This window comes from Pleurodeles waltl, chromosome 1_2, assembly GCF_031143425.1.
Source record: "Pleurodeles waltl isolate 20211129_DDA chromosome 1_2, aPleWal1.hap1.20221129, whole genome shotgun sequence".
NCBI lineage: Eukaryota > Metazoa > Chordata > Amphibia > Caudata > Salamandridae > Pleurodeles > Pleurodeles waltl.
Genome location: NC_090437.1, coordinates 1,012,429,990 through 1,012,452,293, shown reverse-complemented (window position 1 = coordinate 1,012,452,293; position 22,304 = coordinate 1,012,429,990). Strand labels below are relative to the sequence as shown.

Genomic DNA, 22,304 nt, shown 5'->3' with positions numbered 1-22,304 from the left:
CCGGAATCCTGCGGACACCCCCAGAAATTGGACAGGGCAGAACCACTAGACTACAGTAGGACCAAATGACGAGTGGGTACATGACACAGGGAGCCTCTAGATAAGCGAAGAACAACAGTGAAGGTCCCGGAGACAGGTGGTGAGCCTGAGAGAGATTTGGACACGTACATAGTAGAGAGTGGAGGAGCACCCAGGGGAAAGCACAAGCCAGTGGAAATGACATTGCGAGGGGACGGCTGGGGGACGCGCAGCAGTAACGTGTGCCCTTCAAAGCGAGATACAGAAATCAGAAACCATGTCAAAGGCAGCACTGTCTAGCAGCTACAAACAAAAAACATCCTGGATAGGTATGCAGAACGAATGGAGGCGGTGGGGGGCTCCTCCCAAGGAGGGGATGGAGGAGCCCCTGGAGAAGACTTGAGTCCGGTGACGGAGTCCTCACTGAGAACCATCATGGCAGCCATACAGGACCTCTGGGGTTCCATTGCCTTCCTGGAACCAAAACTTGACACAGTCCAGATCAACGTTAACCTCCTCATGGTGGACATGGGCAATATTTCCGCTAGCAGGTGCAGAAACCCACATAGATGTCCTACAGGCTACAACAAAATGACTGGAGGAGGAGGTCCGGTCACTCACCAAAAGGAGTGAAATAATGGAAGCCAGGCTGGTAGATCAGGAGCTACGATCCCGAAGGAACAACGTGAGGGTATTGGGGGTGCCGGAGGGCATGGAAGGCCCGAGCACAGACCTATTCGTGGAGGACTTAGCCCTAAACAAGCTCAAGCCAAAACGCCTGTCTAAATTCTACTCGGTAGAAAGGGCACACAGGGTACCTGGCCCCCTGCCCGAACCGGGAGCGCCACCACGGACAATAGTCACCAGGATCCTTAATTATAGAGATACCATATTACAGACAGCTAGAACCTTTGAGGATCTGTGACTAGACAACGCTGTAATCTGTTTCTTTCTGGACTTTACCCTTCAAGTACAGTGCCAACGGAAAAACTTTGAGGAAGTTAAGAGAGCGCTAAAGGCCAAGGAACTGAGATATATGATGTTACTCCTGGCAAAACTGAGAGTGGAAGCGGAAGGAATGACATGGTACCTTGGCACCCCCGAGGCGGCATGGGAGTGGTTGGAGGGCTGGAGACCAGGAGATAAGTTGGGGAGTGGAAGGAGAGTTCGCTCCGATGGCACAACGGGAGAGATCTCCCTGGCAGTTGAGTAGTGTCCAGAGAATTCGAGTTGGGGAGGGGTACCAGGCAGGGTTGCCCGTTGTCCCCCTTCTCTTTGCTCTAGCATTGGAGCCATTGGCAGCATGGATCCATCAGGATCCTTTGGCAAAGGGCATCCAAACGTCGGGAGGCTGGGAGGAACGTATATCTTTATATGCGGATGATATCCTGCTATATGTCTCACGCCCCTCACTGACAATATGCAGGCTCATGCAAATATTTAGAATTTTTGGTGACCATTCGGGATAAACAATAAATTGGTCCAAGTTGGCGGTATATCCCCTGGCGGGAGAGGTACCCAGTCTCCCGGGAGACTGTGGCTACCTGGTGGTGACGGAGGGCTTCCGCTACTTAGGAATATATGTAACCGGGGACCCCGGAGACTTCCTGAGGAAAAACTTGAATGTTCAACTGGAGAGACGATGGGAAAAGCGTTGATCTATAAGATGATGAGCCTGCCCCGCCTCCATTACGTCCTGCAAAACACCCCGTATAGTATTCTGCGTAAGGTGTTTGGCACAATTGCATCAGAGGTGTGGAGATTGCTGCGGGGGAGTGGACACCGAGGATTGCCCTAAACAAGCTACAGAAGGGACCATATGAGGGGGGATTGTCAATAACGGACATTTAGCAATACTATTGGGCAGCGCACCTTTTGGTGGTCAATGACTGGATGTTTAGGGAGCAACAAGATCCGGCATATAGGCTAGAAAGACATCTGATGGGGTTGGGGGTGCCAAGGCCCTGCTACATGACTCGACAGGAGCGGGCACTGCCTCCTCATACAAGGGCGGTGACCCAGGCCTGGAAGGAAGCAACTAAACACCTGAGGTGGTTGGCAAAGCTCACTGACCTTACCCGCTGTGGCACAGCGACAAGTTATCTGAGGTGCAAGGCTTATCGGGAATCAGGAGATGGGAGATGATTGGCATAGAACACTTGGGTGACGTGTGGAGGGGACAGGCATTTGTTGGCTTCGAGACACTTAGAGAGGAGCACACTCTGGCACCCAGTGAACTCTTTCGATACATTGAGCTCGGACATGCACTGAGGAGACACATTAGGGGGGACAGTCTGCTGGATGCTTCCCCGTTAGAAGGTCGGATCCTGCTGGAGCCACTTCATAGGCGGGGCACTTCTGTAATTTACAAAAAACAAATTCACTGACCTGCTGCGCAACTTGGAGAAGTGGGTAACAGACCTGGGATCATTAGAGGAAGAGGAATGGTGGGAGACCATTGGTAGTGCCAGGGAAATATCCATTGGGGCTAGATTCAGACTGGTACAATTAAAATCCTCCACAGAGTTTACTACCCGCGCACTCTGTTATTTAAGATTGGCAGGGCGGATAATCCAGGCTGTCTGAGGCACTGTGGCAAAGATGGCACATTCATGCATATATTATGGGAATGTGCTTGCATCAAGGAATACTGGTCAGGAGAAGTGTCACATATCACTGCACTGGAAGTTCCATTAGATCCTAAATGGTTAATCGTAGGAATATCAGGGGAATACGCCTGGCCCAGATACACAGAAATATGGCTGAGACTGGTAGCTGGAGTGGCGAAACGCAATATTGCAAGAGCCTGGGGGAGTAAAGTTGCCCCACAAATATCGGACTGGCAACGCGACCTGGACTGGTGCCAGCGGACAGAAAAGGTCATATATGAGGGCAGAGGCTACCCAGAGAAATGGGAAAAAGTATGGGGGGGCCTGGGCATCTGCTCGGGGCTCAGGCAGAGACCGAGGCATGTGGGAGGGAAGGTAGGGTAATCGACGAGGTGGGGAGTAATTCCTTTGTCTAGATAGCGAGGAGTTGTGTGAAGGGCCAGGAATTACTGTATGATGTGCCTTTTATAATGAGCCATGATGTTAAGTAACTCATGTATGTACCCTCGATGCATTGCTTGATGCAAAAATGTGTTTATGGTTTGAAAAACAATAAAAATCATTAAAAAAAATAAATTATAATAATTGGAGCAGTCAGAAGAGAGTTGAAGCAAAGCTCTGGGTGCCATTGTAGAGTGATCAAGGGGGTCTCCAATATGTAACCGCACAGTGAATCGAATGAATCAATGCCTGGCGAAAAAGGTGCCCACTGGGGCAGACCGATCTGCATATTTGCTGACCAGACATCTTAAGAAGGAAAGAAACAAAAAGTAATGATTCATTCAGACTCCAAATAAAGAAGATATCATAATTAGAGGCACTGAAGCCATTCAACAACTACAGCAAATTTTTGCAGCAGGACAAATGTTCTGACTGACCAACAAGCAGCTCAGGCAATGAGGAATGATGGCACTCTGGCAACTGACATTATGGATTTTGTAGAGGGTGGTGAGCCCCCATATAACTGGGCTTGAAACTACCCAGGACTGTCTTGGGAGAACGACAATTAACTATGAAAAGAACTGCCAGGGTTCCCTGTGGGAGGAAGATGCAGTGACTCCCAGCACTGGTAGACCCACTTAACTAACACTTTTACAGTTTAGGTATAGGAGATCATAGTCTTTTTTTCGCTTTTGGTTTTCATGTATTAGTAACAGTTGTTAAATAATTTGGGCAGAGTAAGGTAGATTTTTAGTGGATTTTGCAGCTCGGTGTTGGAGAGAATTGTGGAAAGGGAGGATAATTAGGTGGGGGATTGGTGGAGGGAAGGGTACTCAGAGACCCCCCCCCCCACAAATCCAAGGCTCCCGACCGCCTTCAGAGGGAAGGATGAGAGTGGAGTGCGAGTGGTGCACTGGGATGGTGCTTGTTTTCTACTTGTGTTTTCGGAGGGATGGACTAATATTATGGAATACCGAGAGGAATGTTGGTCCACAGAGGGTCTCGCCATTGTACTGTAATGTTGTGGTGATATTAGATAATGTGATGGTTGATGTCACCGATAGCACAGTACAACCAAGACATATGAGCCTTAACAAGAGCAGAGAGAAGTGGTGGGGGGTTGAGTTGGGTGAATGGTTTGTTGATTTTCAAAGTAAAGTGTATATGGCAAAACAAATGTGCTGAATTTGAACTGTATGCACTGGTAAAATGTAATAAAGACTATATAAAAAACAGTCCTTATGTTCTCATAATCCAACCTGGTAAACTTCCCACTGCGTGTGTCTCTTCTAGGCCTATAAATCTCCTAAATGGTGAACAACAGTACTGGCTGCCACACTTCAGTGTGTGGTGCAGTCACTTAACCTCCCCCTTCAAGTGGGTTTCATTGCTGCTAAGCAGGCTAGGACAATACTCAGTGCCTTACAGATGTAGGGTGAAGGGATGGACATAGGGTGATGGTCCTACCCTTTGATGCTGAAAAGGCATTTGACACAGTGTACTACTTGTGGAATGTTCTGTCTGACAAAGGGCTAGGGACTCCTTATGGGCTGATCCATGGCAACTTATGACACTCCTAGAGACTTTGTAAGAATAAGTGCTGGCTTGGTCACATGGTGTAACATTTGTAGAGGGACCAGGCAGGACTGCCCCCTCTCACCACAATTGTTTGCCTTCGCTCTTCGGCCACTAATGGCCTGCATCTGAGACAACAATTAGGCTGGAGCTGTCAGATTTGGAGGGGGAGGTCTTGGCATCTTCAGATTGGCTATGTTTTTTGACAACAAAAATAAAATAAAATTACTCACCCGGAACGGTCGCTGATGGCGATCATGACCAAACTACAGGAATGCCAAACGGTATTTGGGAGCAGTGGTTGGAAATGTTGTAATAATATCACTTAATAATATGCCAGTGGAAAATAATTATATATATGCTTCTCTGTATATGGTAGTATACATCACATTGTGTGCATGCTTTTGACTGATCACATACTTGTGCTTGCTTGAGAGGTGCGGGGACGACACTCTTACTCGTATACTGTGGTCTTGCCATCCTCTTGCAGCCTTCTGGAGGGAAATATTTCTAACAGTTGTGTAGGAGGATAATATTTAAATCTTTGTTGTGTCCACAAGGCTTTACATAGGACAAGTCCATTATATCTTCAGCAAAAGTGTTTGTCATACTCTAAACTTTTGGTATGCTCCCTGAATCACTTCTTGTGACTATTTCAAGGTTCAGATATGAAGGTTTGGGAGGTAGAACTTTCTCGATTAGGGTGCTCGGCCATGGTATAGCCTGCTGCGTTACTTTCGAGCTTCCCAAAATTTGCTAGTCTTCAGAATAGCCTCAGAACCTGGCTTTATAAACACATTTTTTATTTCACCGTTGTTCTACTGATATTGCCATTACTCAGCGCCAGGGCACCCGTGTAGGTAGCAGTGCCCCGTTCTAAAATTGACTACATTATCAATCGGAGAAGCCACTGGATCGGATCTGGTAGCCTTCCTGGAAGAAGATTAACAGGGCTGGCGACTCTAAGGGTCGGTATGGATTATGCTGTAGAAAGGGAAGATCATATTCAACATATTACCTGCTGCAAAGCAGGTGATCCTGGCCTGATGGAGCACGGCAGCCCTATCACCAGATTAGGTCTTTTTTTTAAAATGTTGGTGGCGTGTAGGAATGAAAAAATGGTTGCAACTGCACGAGTTACAGAGTCTGATTTTTGCAAGCAGTGGAGTAGACTTCTTTCTGTCTAGAGATTAGGAACTCCATTGTCTAAACAGATTGAGGGTGCTGGGCATACCAGTAACTCTGTGTTGTACAGCAGCCATGAGGCCACTACTGATAATCAGTCGCAGCTCACGGAAGGTAAAAGGGGCAGCATGGCGCGGGGTGGTGAAAACCTCCCCCCCCCCTCCCCCCGCACACACACACACACACACACACACACCAAAAATAAAATAAAATCAAACTTACCTTTTTCCTGCACTGCTCCATCCTCTGCTCCATCGTTGCAGGCACAGGCTCTCAGCCTGCCCTGTGGCCAATCCTGACGCTGCTCAAAGCAGCATCAGGATTGTCTGGGAACGCCTAGCCAGAGCGCTCCCAGGCAGCTTGGGAGCCTGTGCAGGCTCTCTCCAGCCAGGCAACACAGTGCTGGGCTGGACAGACCACAATGCGCATGTATGTTTGGCCGGCCCGAGACAGCCAGCCAAACATACTTGCGCAGCAGGCCCGTGGCCCGCCCTCTTTTATAGAAACAACATAATAAACGGAGTTTATTATGTTGTTTCTATAAAAGCAGATCCTGCTGGGTGGGGGGAGGTGACACTCCTCCGCCCTAGCGGAGGAACCACCCCTGCTGATAATAACTCACCTTAAACCTGAAACTGCATTCTAGATGGAGATTCCAGTAAGCCCCGGTTGCACATGAAACAAAGAAGGGGTGAGAGGAAAGGGAGTATAGGGTGGAGGAAATAAGTTTGGCTTTTTTTCTAGATTGCATTGTTCAAATGTATGTTGTAAGTTTAACGGAAAAAATATTGAAACTTAAAAATGTACTTTAAATAGGGCAGTGTTTAATTAAAAAAAAAAAAAAAAAAAGAAGAAGAAGCCTTCACCAAGTCAAGAAGGGCACCAACCCACTTAGCTGGCACCCAAGAAATTGGAGGCCAAGTAAAACCAGGTAGGATGGTGTAGTTCTTCATTGCAGCATATGGGCCCTGTGGCACTCTACCCCTGTAACAGGCCTTTAAGCTCCCTTAGCTTAAACCATTTCCTGTTTCCTGCCAGCTTACACTGAGGATGACAACAGGATGTTACCATCAAGGGAAAACATTGCTCATTTAGTTAACACTAATTGTTTGTGTGAGGAGTTGACAGGCTGTAAGGCGTCCTCCGAACAGAGGAAGCCCACCTCAAGGCTTCGTGGGGAGTGCCATCCGCCTAGTATTCCAAACCCATGACTATAGCTAGTTTACAAGTCCAATGTTTACTGCAGGCTATAGACACAGCCATTATGATGGCATTTGCAATACCTCTGCCTGTCCCGATTGCAAATACTGCTTGTGCTGTTGGTGAGGCCGCCCATATAGTAAGTGGAGCTCTCATAAAGTTATTTGAGTATGAGCATCCCCAATGATAGTTCAACTACCAACTGGGTCGGTCCATTCCCAAATTCAAAGATGGATAGTGTGAGAATGGAAACATTACCAACATTAGCAAGAAGAGTATTGTATATTACTATACGATGACACTGACTCCTGTGTGTTTTTTGCGACAGTAAACTATTAAGTGCTTCAGTGTGAAATCATGCAAATCGTGATAGTATTGTACCTTAAGGACACCCCACATAAATAACAATCATTTGAAGCACCCACAAATTACGGTGATGTTTTTTTTGCAAAATTGCTGGGACAGAAAAATCCTCCGCTGTGATATCTCCAATATCTACAGGCTAGAGTCCTGCCCATGGTGTCCCAAACCATAAAGAACTGGTAAAAAGGTGTTTTTGTTGGTGTGCTTGAGTTCCAGCTGAAACAAAATTAACAGGAGTGTTCTAAAAGTAATACTGCTCGCGCCACGTTAAAGTAAATATGAATAGAAATACAATATAATGCGGGAGTTTACTTACCATGGCTACTGTGAAAAATCCTGGTCAGAGGGAAGCGCTCATCTCAGGAGCTCTTGATAGCAATGTGTAAGAGGAGCTGAGAAACGCTAATATGTCGGGTCTCCGTGGTCTGTTTTGCTTTCACATCATGGCGTATGTGTTTCATAAAGCAGGTGGATTTTATTTACTGATCTAACATGTTGGGCGGCCATTCCAGGCGGTGATTTGTTTTAAAAACACAAATTCACAAGCATTTGCAATGCAAGAGGGACTCGCATTTTCTTGAGTTGGAGCTATTGGCATTGTAAATTCATAGCTGGGCTTTTCTTGCCACATAAATTAATCAACTCTGCCTCATAAGTTTGTCTTTTCCTGCCATATATTTCCAGTGGCCCAGCATTTAACTAAAGCACTTCCATTTACCTTCTTCCTCTATTTGAAAACCTAAACAATTATCATATAAACGTTTATCAGAAATAAACTTTTGGCATTAGAGTGTAATGCTCAAAACACAGTGACAAAAATATAATTTGGGACGGATTGGAGGGTGAAAGGAAAGAGAGAGACGGGAGTAAAGATGGAGAGGACAAGTGGCGTAGTAACCATGTCATGGGCTCTGGAGTAAGAAAGGAAAACCGTTGACCTCAATTTTGGTAGGAAAATACAGCAGTAATTAGTAAAGTTGAGTGAGGTCCAAAGGTCCCTGGGCCCCGGTGCCACTGCACATGTTGTTCCATTGATAACTAGGCCTCAGGAGAGAAAGTGGATGGGGCAGAAAAAGAGAAGCGAAAGGAATACAACAGACAAAAGGAAGAAAGAGAAGGGGGTTGCAAAGAATTAAAAGGAAGAAGGGAAAGAAAGAACTCTAAAAATTAAAACAACTAAGAGAAGAAATAGAGCAAACGTGTTAGACAAAAGAAAAAAGGGAAGGAAGCTAGTGAACAAAAGATGGAGAGGAAAAAATTATGAAAGGAGTGTGAAAAGAAAGAGAAACATGAACATTACAGAAAAAAGAGAGCTGGTGAGAGAAACAAGCAGTGGAAGAACCACAGCATGTATGTACTGACACATTTCCCACAGACATAGAATAGGACATCCACTTAGACACTTTGGGTTCTGACAAGTAACTTGTGGCTTCCCATACAGACAGGGAAAAAAAGGGGTTTATAGTAAAACGTGAAATGAGATAAAGATAAGAAAAACACCAGAGGAAGGAAGAAAGATCCAAAGAAAAATAACTGAGAGGACGCATACAGAGTCAAGAGAAAGAGCAAATAAAAAAGACAAAGAAAGAATGAAGGAAAGAGAAAAAAATAGTGAAAGATTGAATGCCTGAGGACGAAAAAAGAGAGGAGCGAATCAAGGAAAGAAATAACCAAGTTTTTTGCGAGTTTGAAAGAGGAGGTAGCAAGAGGAAGAGGGAAATAAAAAGGGAAAGGAGTAGAAATAAACAGATGAAAGCAAGACCAAAACTGTTAATGAGTGATTTTAAGAGCTGTAAAGAGAAAAGTGCAGGAGAAAGAAAACATTGAGAGTATACAGAGTAAAGGAAAGAATGGAGTGAGATAGGTGAAACAGACCCACCCAAATAAAGGTGGGAGCTAAGAATACATTTAAGTGGCGCCCTGACGTCCTCAAACAGAAGTTGGAGTGTGGAACAGCAAGAGGCACTACAGAACAGCAGGAGGTGAATTAGCAGAGTTGTATGTGAACACCAATAAAGCAGTATTGGGGTCCTTCAGATCAGGATCGGGGGTATAGACGGATCTGTGTCCCAGCCCAGTGCTGGAATAACAGAAAGGCAGCAGGTGAGGAATGAAAAATGGAGTTCCGTGTAATTCCTGGTATTGGAATAATGGGGTGCCGCAGGTTAGAGTTGAGGTGCACTGACAGAGTTGTATGTGGTCTGCAGTACTGGAATAGTAATGGGCACACAAAGTCAGAAGTGAGTTATGTTAATGGAGCTGTGTGTGGAACCTGGTATTGGTGTGTGTTGTAAATGACGAAAGAAGCTCCTTGATAGTAGAATATGTTTTATTCTCACGAGGACCCCTTAATATACCACCTTGTCTGAGCTTTTCTTCACACATCACTCTCCTCACAAGAGTCCACTGCCATCATTCTAAATGAGCTTCCGAACAATCCAGTTGCACAATAGGTAGGGGGTAAAAAAGGGTATAAAGAGGCAACAAGGGCAGAACCATTATATACAGAGTATACAATTGAAGAAACCATAAATAATGTTTATAAGGTGAAACCTAAATGTCTTAATATATAAATATATTCTGGATAAAAAATGTGTGAGACAAGAAGCTTGAGAAAAAAGAACAGTTAGAACAGTGTTGCCGAGTGTTAGCCTGGAGATGCCCTGATGAAGCTGTGAGTGGGGCCCAGTATGGGAGTGACATTGCCTCTGAACCACAGAAGTGAGTAGTCCTGAAGGGCGTGTGTGTGAGACCCTTAATACTGAGAAGAAATGTGCACTGAAAGTTAGAATTGATGGATCCTGGCGGAGCTGTGGTGTTTCCCAGCAACAGTGGCATTAGATTTTAGACTTGAGGTGCACTGGCTGAGCTGTGTTTTGCTCTTTTGGGTCCAGTATTGGCTTGGCAGTGGGACTGAAAATTTGAATTGAGCTGCTGTAATGGAACTGTATGTGAGCGGGGTCCCAGTATGGGAAAGGAAGTGACCTCGCCGGGGGAGAACTGAGGTGCACTAATGGAGCTGCGCCTGAGGTCCTAGTACTGAACAGCAGAGTGTACTGCCTGTAAGAACGGAGGTGCTCTGGCAGTCGGTGTGTGTGGGGTACTGGCACAGCTGAGGGGTTTTGTGTGTGTGAACTGAGGTACAATGATGGAGCTGTGCCAGAGGTCCCAGTACTGGAACAGCAATGTGTACTGACTTTAAGAATGGAGGTGCTCTGGCAGACAGCGTGTGTGGGGTTCCTGTCACTGTGACAGCTGAGGGGTTTGAAGTCTGTGAACTGAGGTGCACTGATGGAGCTGCACCCGAGGTCCCAGTACTGGAGCAGCAGTGTGTACTGACTGTAAGAACAGTGGTGCTCTGGCAGGCAGCGTGTGTGAGGTTCCTTGTACTGGCACAGCTGAGGGGCTTGGAGTGTGTGAACTGAGATGCACTGCTGGACCTGCGCCCGAGGTCCCAGTACTGGTGCAGCAGAGTGTACTGACTGCAAGAACTGAGATGCTCTGGCAGAGAATGTGTGGGGTTCCTGGCACTGGCACTGCTGAAGGGCTTGGTGTGTGTGAACTTTGGTGCACTGATAGAGCTGGCCCGAGGTCCCAGTACTGGAGCAGCAGACTGCAGGAACGGAGGTGCTCTGGCAGACAGCATATATGGGGATACTGGCACGGCTGAAGGCTTGGAGTTTGTGATCTGAGGTGCACTGATGGAGCTTCAATTGGGATCCCAGTATGGATCAGAAGTGGGCACTGTCTCTAAGGATTGCATAGCCCTGGTAGAGCTGGGTGCCTAGACTATAAGCAGTTGATCCTCCGTCCTTGCTCTCAGCACACAGGCAGGCACACTTTGTAAAGAAAATCCAAGCCAAGGAGGGCGGGAGCCAGGCAGCTGAGAGAGGGTGCAGAAAGCCTGATTTATAGCCTTGTTTACAGCTAAGCTCAGAGGAAGAACGTTCTGCAAATGAAAAGGGAATCTCCCCTGTACAGGAGCAGGAAACAAAGTTTAAAAAGAAGTCCCCTACAGACCAGATAAACAGGGCAAAGTGTAATTATACAGTAGTTGGTCCCTGCTCCCACACAGAAGAAGGAGGGACAAGGAGGCATGACTGATCACTAGCAAGCAAGGATTTTTAAATGACACTGAAACTAACAAATTAAATAGCTGGAAGCCCACAGAAGTATACTTAAAAGTATTCAATAGGTCGTACGCTTATGCTTGACCTAATATACTTGAAAGTATACAAGAGGTTGTACGCTTACGCTCAACCTAAAAATAAAAAAGCAAGGAGGCGTCCCAGTGGCGAAATTCCAGCTGCTGTACCATGGTTAAAAATAAACTCACTCAGGATGGGAAAGCAGGATGAGGCAGCATTTGGGTGGGGGGAGTTTGAAAGCTGGCCCTAAAGACGGATGAGGGGCAGGGTGAGGAAAAGGGTACGTAGGGAGAGAGGGGGCAAGAGCATGGGTGGAGTGAGAATTAAGAGAGCTGCGTCTGTGAAGGAGAGGGGAATGATGGAAAGAGATTAAAAAAAATACGTGCAATTTACTGGAGCTGAACAGACCAGAGTCCTTCCCTTAAGCAACAGAGCTTATCTTGTCAAAATAATGTGAGAACGAAATTGTTCTTGGTGGCACAAACACGAGTATGGAGAAGGCCATTGAAAATCGAGCAGGGAGGTGAGTTGGGCAGCAAAGCAATCAAGTCATAAGCTTGGGACCTGACCCAAAGCCCACTCTATGAAAATTGTAAGAATATTTCTTACTGACAGACAGCTAAGGCCACCTGTGGCTGAGACTTGAAAATGGCCTAATCAGCTACCCACTAGCTTTCTTATTTCAACTGGTAAGTGGTGGGAGATATACTTCAGTGAGGGATCGACGTATTATTATGCTGAACCAAACTTCAGATATGTGTCATCTTAAGGGAAGACTTGACTGTTAGGTTTGAACTGGTTACAGGTGAGACGAGCAGACTGTGCGCCCAACTGCTTGCTGCTTAAAAGTGAAATGTAATGTATCTAGAATCCAGGAATCGCACTGTTAGCCTCGAACTAGGCATTGGCCCTGTTCCGGTGACACCAAAAAGCAGCACCCACAACAGCTGCATGGACTAAGCGGTAGCAAGGCAGTGGCATAACAAAACTTGAGCCTCCCACCCCCTGCAAAATATATCAAGGGGCCCTCTTCCAGATGTGCTAAGGAGCCCTCTGGGCATGGTACTGTGCTGAGGGGGGCCCTGGAACACGGGGCTACGGAGGCCTTTGATAAGCCACTGTAGCAATCAAGCTCCCAAAGGGGGCCTAGGGACAGTGTTTTTAAATGGGCAGGTAGGTAGATAGTAAAATTGACCTGGCAAATCGTCACCACTTCCTCCACGGCTTGAGAAGGAAGCAGAAAGCTTGATGGCATCATTATTATTATATAGCATTTGTAGAGCGCACTGTGACCAATTCTGGTATCCTGGCGCTATCGCATAGCCACTTCAGTATGGGAAAGACCTCAGTAAAGCACCTAAAAAGCCAAGTTTTAATTGAGATGTGTCTTTGGGAGGGCTGTCATGCCTGAGAAAATAACAGCTGCAATTGGAGACAGATTATTTTTCAAGTAGGAAAGAAACAGAGGTTGAAGTGGGTGGGATCTATTAGGAAATACGTTCCCAAGCTTTTTTACTTTTATCACAACAGTTCCAATAATCTTTGGTAAAGAATAACCCTTCCTGCTTCAGGCTTAACGGAAAGGAGGACACATGCAGTTACTTCTAGGTAACGTTCAACAACCTAGTCACAGAATATGTTTTTCTTTTCAGTTCTGCATTTTACTCCACCCCCACATTCACTGCCCCTGCCTCTTGTGTTTCTCAGGATCACAGTTCAGATACTTTTTTATGCACTTCCACCACTGATAGAAAATGTAAACGTCAGTGAGATCCCATGGGGACCTCCAACACCAAAACGTAAGTGGCAGCAATAGCTGAAGAGAAGCTCACCAAAGGCTGCCAGTAGCCTAAGGGAAACTGACTCAGTGTTCATCTGAATGTTTTTTTTTTTGTTGTGTTGATGTTTTGTCGCTGTTTTTCCAGCTGACAATTCTGACCAGACCTAAAAATATGGGCACGAACTGCCAGGACTAGTTTAAGTAAATGAAATATTTGAGGTGCAGTAAAGGCTGTCTCTGTAACTTGCCTCTTATGTCACTAAACCTCCTTCATCAAACATAGTCCATTTATGGGTGAATACGATCTTCCCATAAACGCATACTGGCTCCACCCACTACTGGTTATATCGACCATGCCATCCCATTACTCCTTGCAGTTGCAAACCTTTGCTTTTAGTGTCTAATGTTCCTTTCTCCCAAATCAGTCTATGAAATGTTCTAGACAGTTAGCATAAGCTTAATACATTTGTTGTTAGGACTGCAATCACAATTTTGTCATTTTTACTGGGTGATTGTCTTTATTTTAGTTTATGTAAGATTTTCCTTTCCACAGGATGACCAATTGAAGGTAAGTATTATTACTGTATATAATTTTCTGAATTGCCATTAAGAACATGACAATTCTGAATTAACATTTTAGAAGAATGCAGCTGTTAATACCACAGATATTGTACATCTAATTCTTACTGTAAGCTCGTCCTTTCTTTAGGGCAATTCATGATGTGAAAGCCACAGACATGGGAATGAACAAAGTGCGATTCAAGGCAGAAGTAGATTTTGATGGTCGGGTTGTTACACGTTCCTATTTGGAAAAGCAAGACATTGAACAGATGTTAAATGTAAGTCACTAGTCACAAACTGTTTGGACAATCAAATCCGCTTCTACCTGGCAGCTCAGTATGACGTGTAGAAATAATGTGCAACGTATGGTATGAAAAACAATGCTGGTCTGCTTGAGAAGGCGTAACGCAAGCATAAGTACACAAAGTCTGTGTCTCTCCTGTGATGCACCCAGACCTCATTATTTAAATTCCATTTCCAATGCTATTCTGGCATTCACAATTACAAGTCACTGTGTTTAATTTTGAAGTGTAACAACACTTATACCATTCATGGCAAACTGTGTGTGTGTGTGTGTGTGTGTGTGTGTGTGTGTGTGTGTGTGTGTGTGTGTGTGTGTGTGTGTGTGTGTGTGTGTGTGTGTGTGTGTGTGTGTGTGTGTGTGTGTGTGTGTGTGTGTGTGTGTGTGTGTGTGTGTGTGTGTGTGTGTGTGTGTGTGTGTGTGTGTGTGTGTGTGTGTGTGTGTGTGTGTGTGTGTGTGTGTAAAAAACTACAAGCACATCCTCCAAACGTAATCACTAATTCTCCACAAAAGTGCTTCAGTGTTCAAAAGGCTCAAATATGAAGGTGTTACCTAGATGACGTCCTAGCTTACAGGATCAAACAGAGTTCGCCTCACCCACAACTTCTCATGGTATGCTTCATCCCCAGCGACGTCCCACATTTGATTAAAATAGTACTACTCAGCCCTGCAAAGTGTTATGCATCTTGTGTTAAAGTAACGCATTTTCGGTCATTTTACAGCATTATGGCAATGCCTGAGATTATCATGCATAAGAACCGTGTCCTCAAGTGTGATAAAACCGTGAAGTTTGTTTCTCACTTTGCTAGCTAAGCTCCGAGTACTGTTTATCAAAGTCCAAAAGGTGGCATTTGTGTAGAACAGGGGATATGTGATTCTTGATATATTACAAGAAATATGTATCCCACTATCACAGAAGCTCATATCCCAGCCAAGCAAACCACAGAGATTTGTAGACCTAAACACAAAACCACACACCCGCCTAATTAGCGCACAAAAGCACCCACTGCTCAATCCATGGTACCAAAGGCAGCATTACTTTCAATGGACAGGAGTAAATGCCATGTTCCTCCTACCATGTGGGCCACAGCTTGAAAGATGAAGAGCAGGGTGTGCCTGCCAGCCCCCACAGTTTCTCATTGCTCAAATGGGTGTCATTTCTGAAATGTATATATGTTTCCTTCAGCTTCATTGCTTGATTTTTCTCACAAGAAAGTGTCAGTCATTAAAATGTTACTCATAATTACATTGAACTTATGAAAATATCACACATAGCAATCTGAAACCTTGGCAGCTATGACTACTCTAATGGGCTCAACCAAACTTGGGAGTTCTTGAATATTTTTTCTTACAGGACAGTTGCCAATGCCCATGGAAAAGCCTGCTTCCATCCTTTTGAGCTTCCTGTGATTTGGTATTCTTCAGAAAGGCCTCAAAACCTGGCTTTAGATACACTTTAGTTAACTGTTGTTCTACTCATATTGGCATTACCCAGTGCCAGGGAACCTGTATTCGTAGCAGTGCCCCGTTTTTATAATTGACTGTATTACCAGTTGGAGAAGCCACTGGATCAGATCTGGTAGCCTTCCTGGAAGAAATTTTACAGGGTTGTCAGCGCTGAGGGTTAATACCTATTATTCTCTATGAAAGGTCCTATATAATAGATTAAAACACTAAAGAGTATACCCCAAGTATTTTTCTTTATTAGCATGTACCCATAGTATGTGACAAAACCAAAATGCATGGTCTGAGGGCAATTTTTTTTTCAGTTCTGGGCATTTTTCTGGCTGCGACATTAGTGTCCCTACATCCTTTGACAAATCATTACTGCCTGGAAATCCAGGTCTGGTGAGATGGGCACTTCTCCTGATCTGTCCTTTGGGATTTCCAGGTCTAAGAGGTGTACTGCTTTAGTATCTATTCACAAGGTGAGGAATCTACAATTTGAGTGTATCAGAAAAAAAAGTTACTGACCTTCAGTAACGGCCTTTCTGGTAGCTACTCAACTGTAGATTACTCACCAATTCTCTCTCCACTCTGTTCTGTTGAATGAGCTCATGCTGTCCAATAATAAGACGACAAATCTAAAGTTCTGCACACTGCACTATCTGATGTCCACAACTCTGCATCCAGCAGTGTGGGTAGAAATCCAGAAATAAACTGACTTCAGTGCACGGAGATGGCTTATATATGGTGGCCCTGATTTCATATCTGAAATGGACAGCTCCAGCACCTAGCTGCGTGACACGTGAGAGAATTGCTGAAAAGTTTCTAGATCTAATCTACTGCCTAGGAAATACACAAAGTGAGGAATCTGCAGCAAGATAGTCTCTACCAGCAAACGACTTATCAGAGGTAAATAACTTGTTCTTTAATGACGAAGGTGTGGGTTGGAGCCTCTGTATAGAAATCTTATTATTTTTCCCGCTTGGAAGTTCGAGAGGTCAGTCAGAGGTCATGCTTATCAAAGAGGCAATATAGTGGTGATCAGAAGCATTGGTTCATAAGTATAGTATCACTGTTAATCATGTGATTTAGAAATACATTTGTCAGAAAACAATCTGCCCAAAACGAGTTTAACATATTAGTTGTTTAGTTTACACAAAAGATGTCCAGAAATGTCAAATGTCAGTTTTGGATGCTGAAGGCAAACGTGCACTCCAAAGTTGTTTAATGGCATTGCTTTCATGCATTTAAAGAGAAACAATGCATTTAAGGATAAACACGCACATGCAGAAAACATTATTACATATATGCATATATTCACGTAGAACAATACACCTTCCACCATCCCCACATACAAAGCCCAACGTTCATAATTGACACCAAGCTATGATTTCCACCATGGCACACTGTTTTGGTTCACATGTGATTTATTCCCCACTGTAAAGTACTTACTTTGTTTCAGCACCTTGGACATTCAGTGTTGCATGAAACTCTACATCACATACATCCAACTCAGTAAGCACCACTAGAAATCTTACTATCTATTGATTCACCCACCTTGGCTCAACCCCAAATGTACCTCTGAATATGTTTACTTAAACCCCTAGGATCTCACTGCATCTTCTGCCATTGGAATGCACACTCCGTCTATCATACAATATACCTTTGTCACTGATTTTTTTTAATATTCCATAAGCCTGCTTATATATTTTACTGCTATCAATGGGCCATAGATTAACCATAAAGACTACTCCATTCTTCACAAAGTGTGCCACTTTCTGATAGAGAATATTACTTGTAGATTCCTCACCTTTTAAATATTCTCAAGGAGTCAAACTGGATCCGGAAACTTTTTAATAGTACCTCTGCGTGCTGTTAGGTGGCACAATGTGACTCTGTACTGATGCTGTTCTGCTGTGAAAATGACATGCGGTGCCCATGTTGGTGCCAATCCAGCTCCTATTCATCAGTTCCTTTTTTACCGCACCACAAGACACGTACCAGAGCTACCGCTCATCTCTGAGAGATAGTTTTTTAACCTAAAAATGTACAATGTGCAAGGAAAATGTCACCTCCCAAGACAACAGGATTCAAACCTGTAAGTACTGTCGCAAACCAATGTCTTTGACAGATCCTCATCTGGTTTGCTTGTGGTTCCCGGGGTCGAGTCATGACTCTAAGGCCTGGTGACTGCCCGTTGATGAACCTAAAGACTATACCAGACTGTGAGCTGAAACACTGTCGCCAAGCACAGAAAGAATTCGTGAAGAGGCTGGTCCAAATTGGAAGACCGGTCCAGAAGTCGCAGGTATAGTTTCCCAGGTTGGTCATTGTCTTCGTGCTCCAAGTCTTCAGGTAAGTCAAAGACTCAGCCCCTTCCTGGCACTCACATACTCCTGTGAAGGAGCAAAGGCATCACCATGCCTCTTGATCTCTTTCCTGATCTCACAGCTTGTCCTTGCACAGCCGGTTTCCGGGGCCATGCGCGAATCTGAGGCAGGAGAGTTCTGCGAGGCAATACTCTGACTCTTCGGGCCCTTACCAACTCCCCCTGGCATGCCTTCAGTCCCCAAAGAGCTGAGAGGCCCTCTATCTCGGGTACCGCCAGCGGGTTCACTATCGGCGCCAGCTAGACCCTCCAAATCCGCCACTGGGCCTCCTCCGGTTGTAAGAAATTCGCTGGGACCCCGAAGCACTTTATATAATTTTATTTATATATATAAATATGTTCGATGGCATGTGTAGCTGCAGATACACATGCTGTGCACATCCCGCCATCTGGTGTTGGGCTCGGAGTGTTACAAGTTGTTTTTCTTCGAAGAAGTCTTTTCGAGTCACAAGATCGAGGGACTCCTCTCATTTCGGCTCCATTGCGCATGGGCGTCGACTCCATCTTAGATTGTTTTTTTTCCGCCATCGGGTTCGGACTTGTTCCTTTTCGCTCCGTGTTTCGGGTAGGAAAGTTAGTTAGAATCTCGGAAAAATCGTCGGTATTGTTTGCGTTCGGTATCGGGTTAGTTATAACAAATCGACACCGACTTTTGAAGAGCTCCGGTGGACCTTCGGGGTTTTTTCGATCCCCCCGTCAGGGCCTGGTCGGCCCGGCCACGTGTCTCTTCAAGGCTGATGGAACGGACCCCATTCCGCTTCTGCCCAAAATGCCATAACAAGTATCCATATACAGATCAGCATCTGGTCTGTAACTTGTGTTTGTCGCCGGAACACAAGGAAGATACTTGTGAAGCCTGTGAAGCCTGTCGAGCGTTTCGGTCCAGGAAGACACTAAGAGACCGAAGAGCAAGGAGACTGCAAATGGCGTCGGCGCCGACAGGACAAGGACAAGAGCGTTTCGAGGAGGAGGAGGAAGAAACATTCTCCATCCATGAATCGGACTCGGATGAGATCGATCCCGAAGAAACGCCGAAAACCGTGAGTAAGACGTCGAAACACAAAACTCACGAAAAAAACACTAAAGCCCAGGGGACGCCACCGCCAACAGGTCATGGCTTAACCCGAAAAATAGGTGACCGATCATCGGCACCGAAAAAGGGCACGCTGGGGGCGAAATCATCCGACTCCGGTCGAGATACCGCCACACAGCAATCTCGGGCTCGAGGTAGTGGCTCCGAGCAGGTTCGGTACCGAGATAGCAGCACTGAAATGGGTCGGCACCGAGAGACCACGACGCCGAAAGGAAAGAAGGTTTCGTCTGAACCGAAAAAAGCAGCCGAAAAGGTTTCGATACCGAAACATCCGGCCTCGGAACCGAAAACAAGTTCCTACACTGAGGAACAAGGACACATAGATTTGGACAGGAACTAGAAACAATAGAGCCAGACTATACACAAAGAAGGCTCCATATCCAAAAAGAAACAGGGAAGATCAGTACTCTCCCTCCGATTAAAATGAAACGCAAACTTGCCTTTCAGGAAAAAGACAAGCAGCCACAGGCAAAGGTGGCTAAACAAGTAACCCCGCCACCATCTCCACAATGCTCTCCGCAACCATCACCGGTAGCCACTCCACCAATGATGCAATCCCCAACTCATACAGGAATGAGTCAAGATGACCCTGACGCATGGGACCTTTATGACGCACCAGTGTCCGATAATAGTCCTGAATGTTATCCAGCTAGACCGTCGCCACCAGAGGATAGTACAGCCTACGCACAGGTGTGGAGAGCAGCGGCATTTCATAATGTCAGCCTGCATGCTGAGCCCATTGAAGACGACTTTCATTTTAACACACTGTCGTCCACACACAGCCAGTATCAAAGTCTTGCTATGCTACCCGGAATGCTAAAACACTCCAAACAAGTGTTTGAAGAGCCTGTAAAAGGAAGGGCCATTACTCCAAGAGTGGAGAAAAAATATAAACCGCCACCAACAGACCCCGTGTACATCACACAACAGCTAACACCGGACTCAGTTGTAGTAGGGGCTGCGCGCAAAAGAGCGAACTCACATACTTCAGGAGATGCACCACCTCCAGATAAAGAAAGTAGAAAATTCGACGCAGCAGGCAAAAGGGTGGCGGCACAGGCAGCAAACCAGTGGCGTATTGCCAATTCACAGGCTTTGTTGGCCAGATACGATAGGGCCCATTGGGACAAAATGCAACACTTTATAGAACATTTGCCCAAGGAGTTCCAAAAGAGAGCGCAACAAGTAGTAGAAGGACAGAGTATCTCCAACAATCAGATACGGTCAGCAATGGATGCTGCAGACACAGCTGCTAGAACTGTCAACACAGTAGTAACAATAAGGAGACATGCATGGCTGCGTACATCAGGATTTAAACCAGAAATACAGCAAGCTGTGCTGAATATGCCATTCAACGGACAGCAGTTGTTTGGGCCGGAGGTGGACACTGCGATCGAAAAACTTAAAAAAGACACTGACACGGCCAAAGCCATGAGCGCACTCTACTCCCCACAGGGCAGAGGCACATTTCGAAAAACACAGTTTAGAGGGGGGTTTCGAGGACAAAGCACAGAACCCACAACCTCACAAACAAGACCCAATTACCAGAGCCAGTATCAGCGGGGAAGTTTTCTGGGACAATATAGAGGGGGACAATTCCAAAAAAATAGAGGAAAGTTCCAAAGTCCCAAAACTCCTCAAAACAAACAGTGACTTCCAAGTCACACATCCCCAACACATAACATCTGTGGGGGGAGACTAACCAAATTTTACAAACATTGGGAGGAAATAACAACAGACACTTGGGTCCTAGCAATTATCCAGCATGGTTATTGCATAGAATTTCTCAAATTCCCTCCAAACCTCCCACCGAAAACACACAATATGTCAAAACAACATATAGATCTTTTAGGACTAGAGGTTCAGGCATTGCTACTAAAAGAAGCAATAGAATTAGTACCAAAACACCAGAAAGGAACAGGAGTTTACTCTCTGTACTTTCTCATACCCAAAAAAGACAAGAGTCTGAGACCTATATTAGATCTCCGAACATTAAATACCTACATCAAATCAGATCACTTTCACATGGTGATATTACAAGACGTAATTCCACTACTCAAACAACAAGACTACATGACAACACTAGACCTAAAGGATGCATATTTCCATATACCGATACATCCTTCACACAGAAAGTACTTAAGGTTTGTATTCCAGGGGATACATTACCAATTCAAGGTGTTGCCCTTTGGAATAACAACTGCGCCAAGAGTTTTTACAAAGTGCCTGGCAGTCGTAGCTGCACATATCAGAAGGCAGCAAATACATGTGTTCCCGTACCTAGACGATTGGTTAATCAAAACCAACACGCTAGAAACATGTTCACAACACACAAAGTATGTCATAGAAACCCTCCACAAACTAGGTTTCTCAATCAACTACACAAAGTCACACCTTATACCGTGTCAAACACAGCAATACTTAGGGGCGACAATCAACACAGCAAAAGGGATTGCCACTCCAAGTCCACAAAGGGTTCAGGCATTTCACAATGTAATACAGGCCATGTATACAAAACAAAAAATACAAGTCAAAATGGTGATGAAACTCCTAGGCATGATGTCCTCATGCATAGCCATTGTCCCAAACGCAAGGTTGCACATGCGGCCCTTACAACAGTGCCTAGCATCACAGTGGTCACAGGCACAACTTCTAGATCTGGTGTTGGTAGACCGCCAAACATACACCTCGCTTCAATGGTGGAACAGTATAAATCTAAACAAAGGGCGGCCTTTCCAAGACCCAGTGCCACAATATGTAATAACAACAGATGCCTCATTGATAGGGTGGGGAGCACACCTCAATCAATACAGCATCCAAGGACAATGGGACACTCAGCAAAAACAGTTTCACATAACTCACTTAGAACTATTGGCAGTATTTCTAGCGCTGAAAGCATTTCAACCCATAATAAGCCACAAACACATTCTTGTCAAAACAGACAACATGACAACAATGTATTACCTAAACAAACAGGGAGGGACACACTCAACACAGTTGTGTCTCCTGGCACAAAACATATGGCATTGGGCGATTCACAACCACATTCGCCTAATAGCACAATTTATTCCAGGAATTCAGAATTGGTTAGCAGACAATCTCTCTCGGGATCACCAGCAGATCCACGAATGGGAGATTCACCCCCAAATACTGAATACTTACTTCCAGAGTTGGGGAACACCACAAATAGATCTA

General features: G+C 45.2%; 1 protein-coding gene across 1 annotated transcript in view; it reads left to right on the top strand.

Moving 5' to 3' along the window:
* Window positions 1-22,304, top strand: part of SLC30A9 (solute carrier family 30 member 9) — a 519,567-nt gene that overhangs the window by 400,428 nt on the left and 96,835 nt on the right. Inside the window, exon 16 of the mRNA XM_069201808.1 lies at window positions 14,029-14,158. Within this exon, the coding sequence (XP_069057909.1) occupies window positions 14,029-14,158 (130 nt within the window). The remainder of the gene's footprint in view (window positions 1-14,028; window positions 14,159-22,304) is intronic.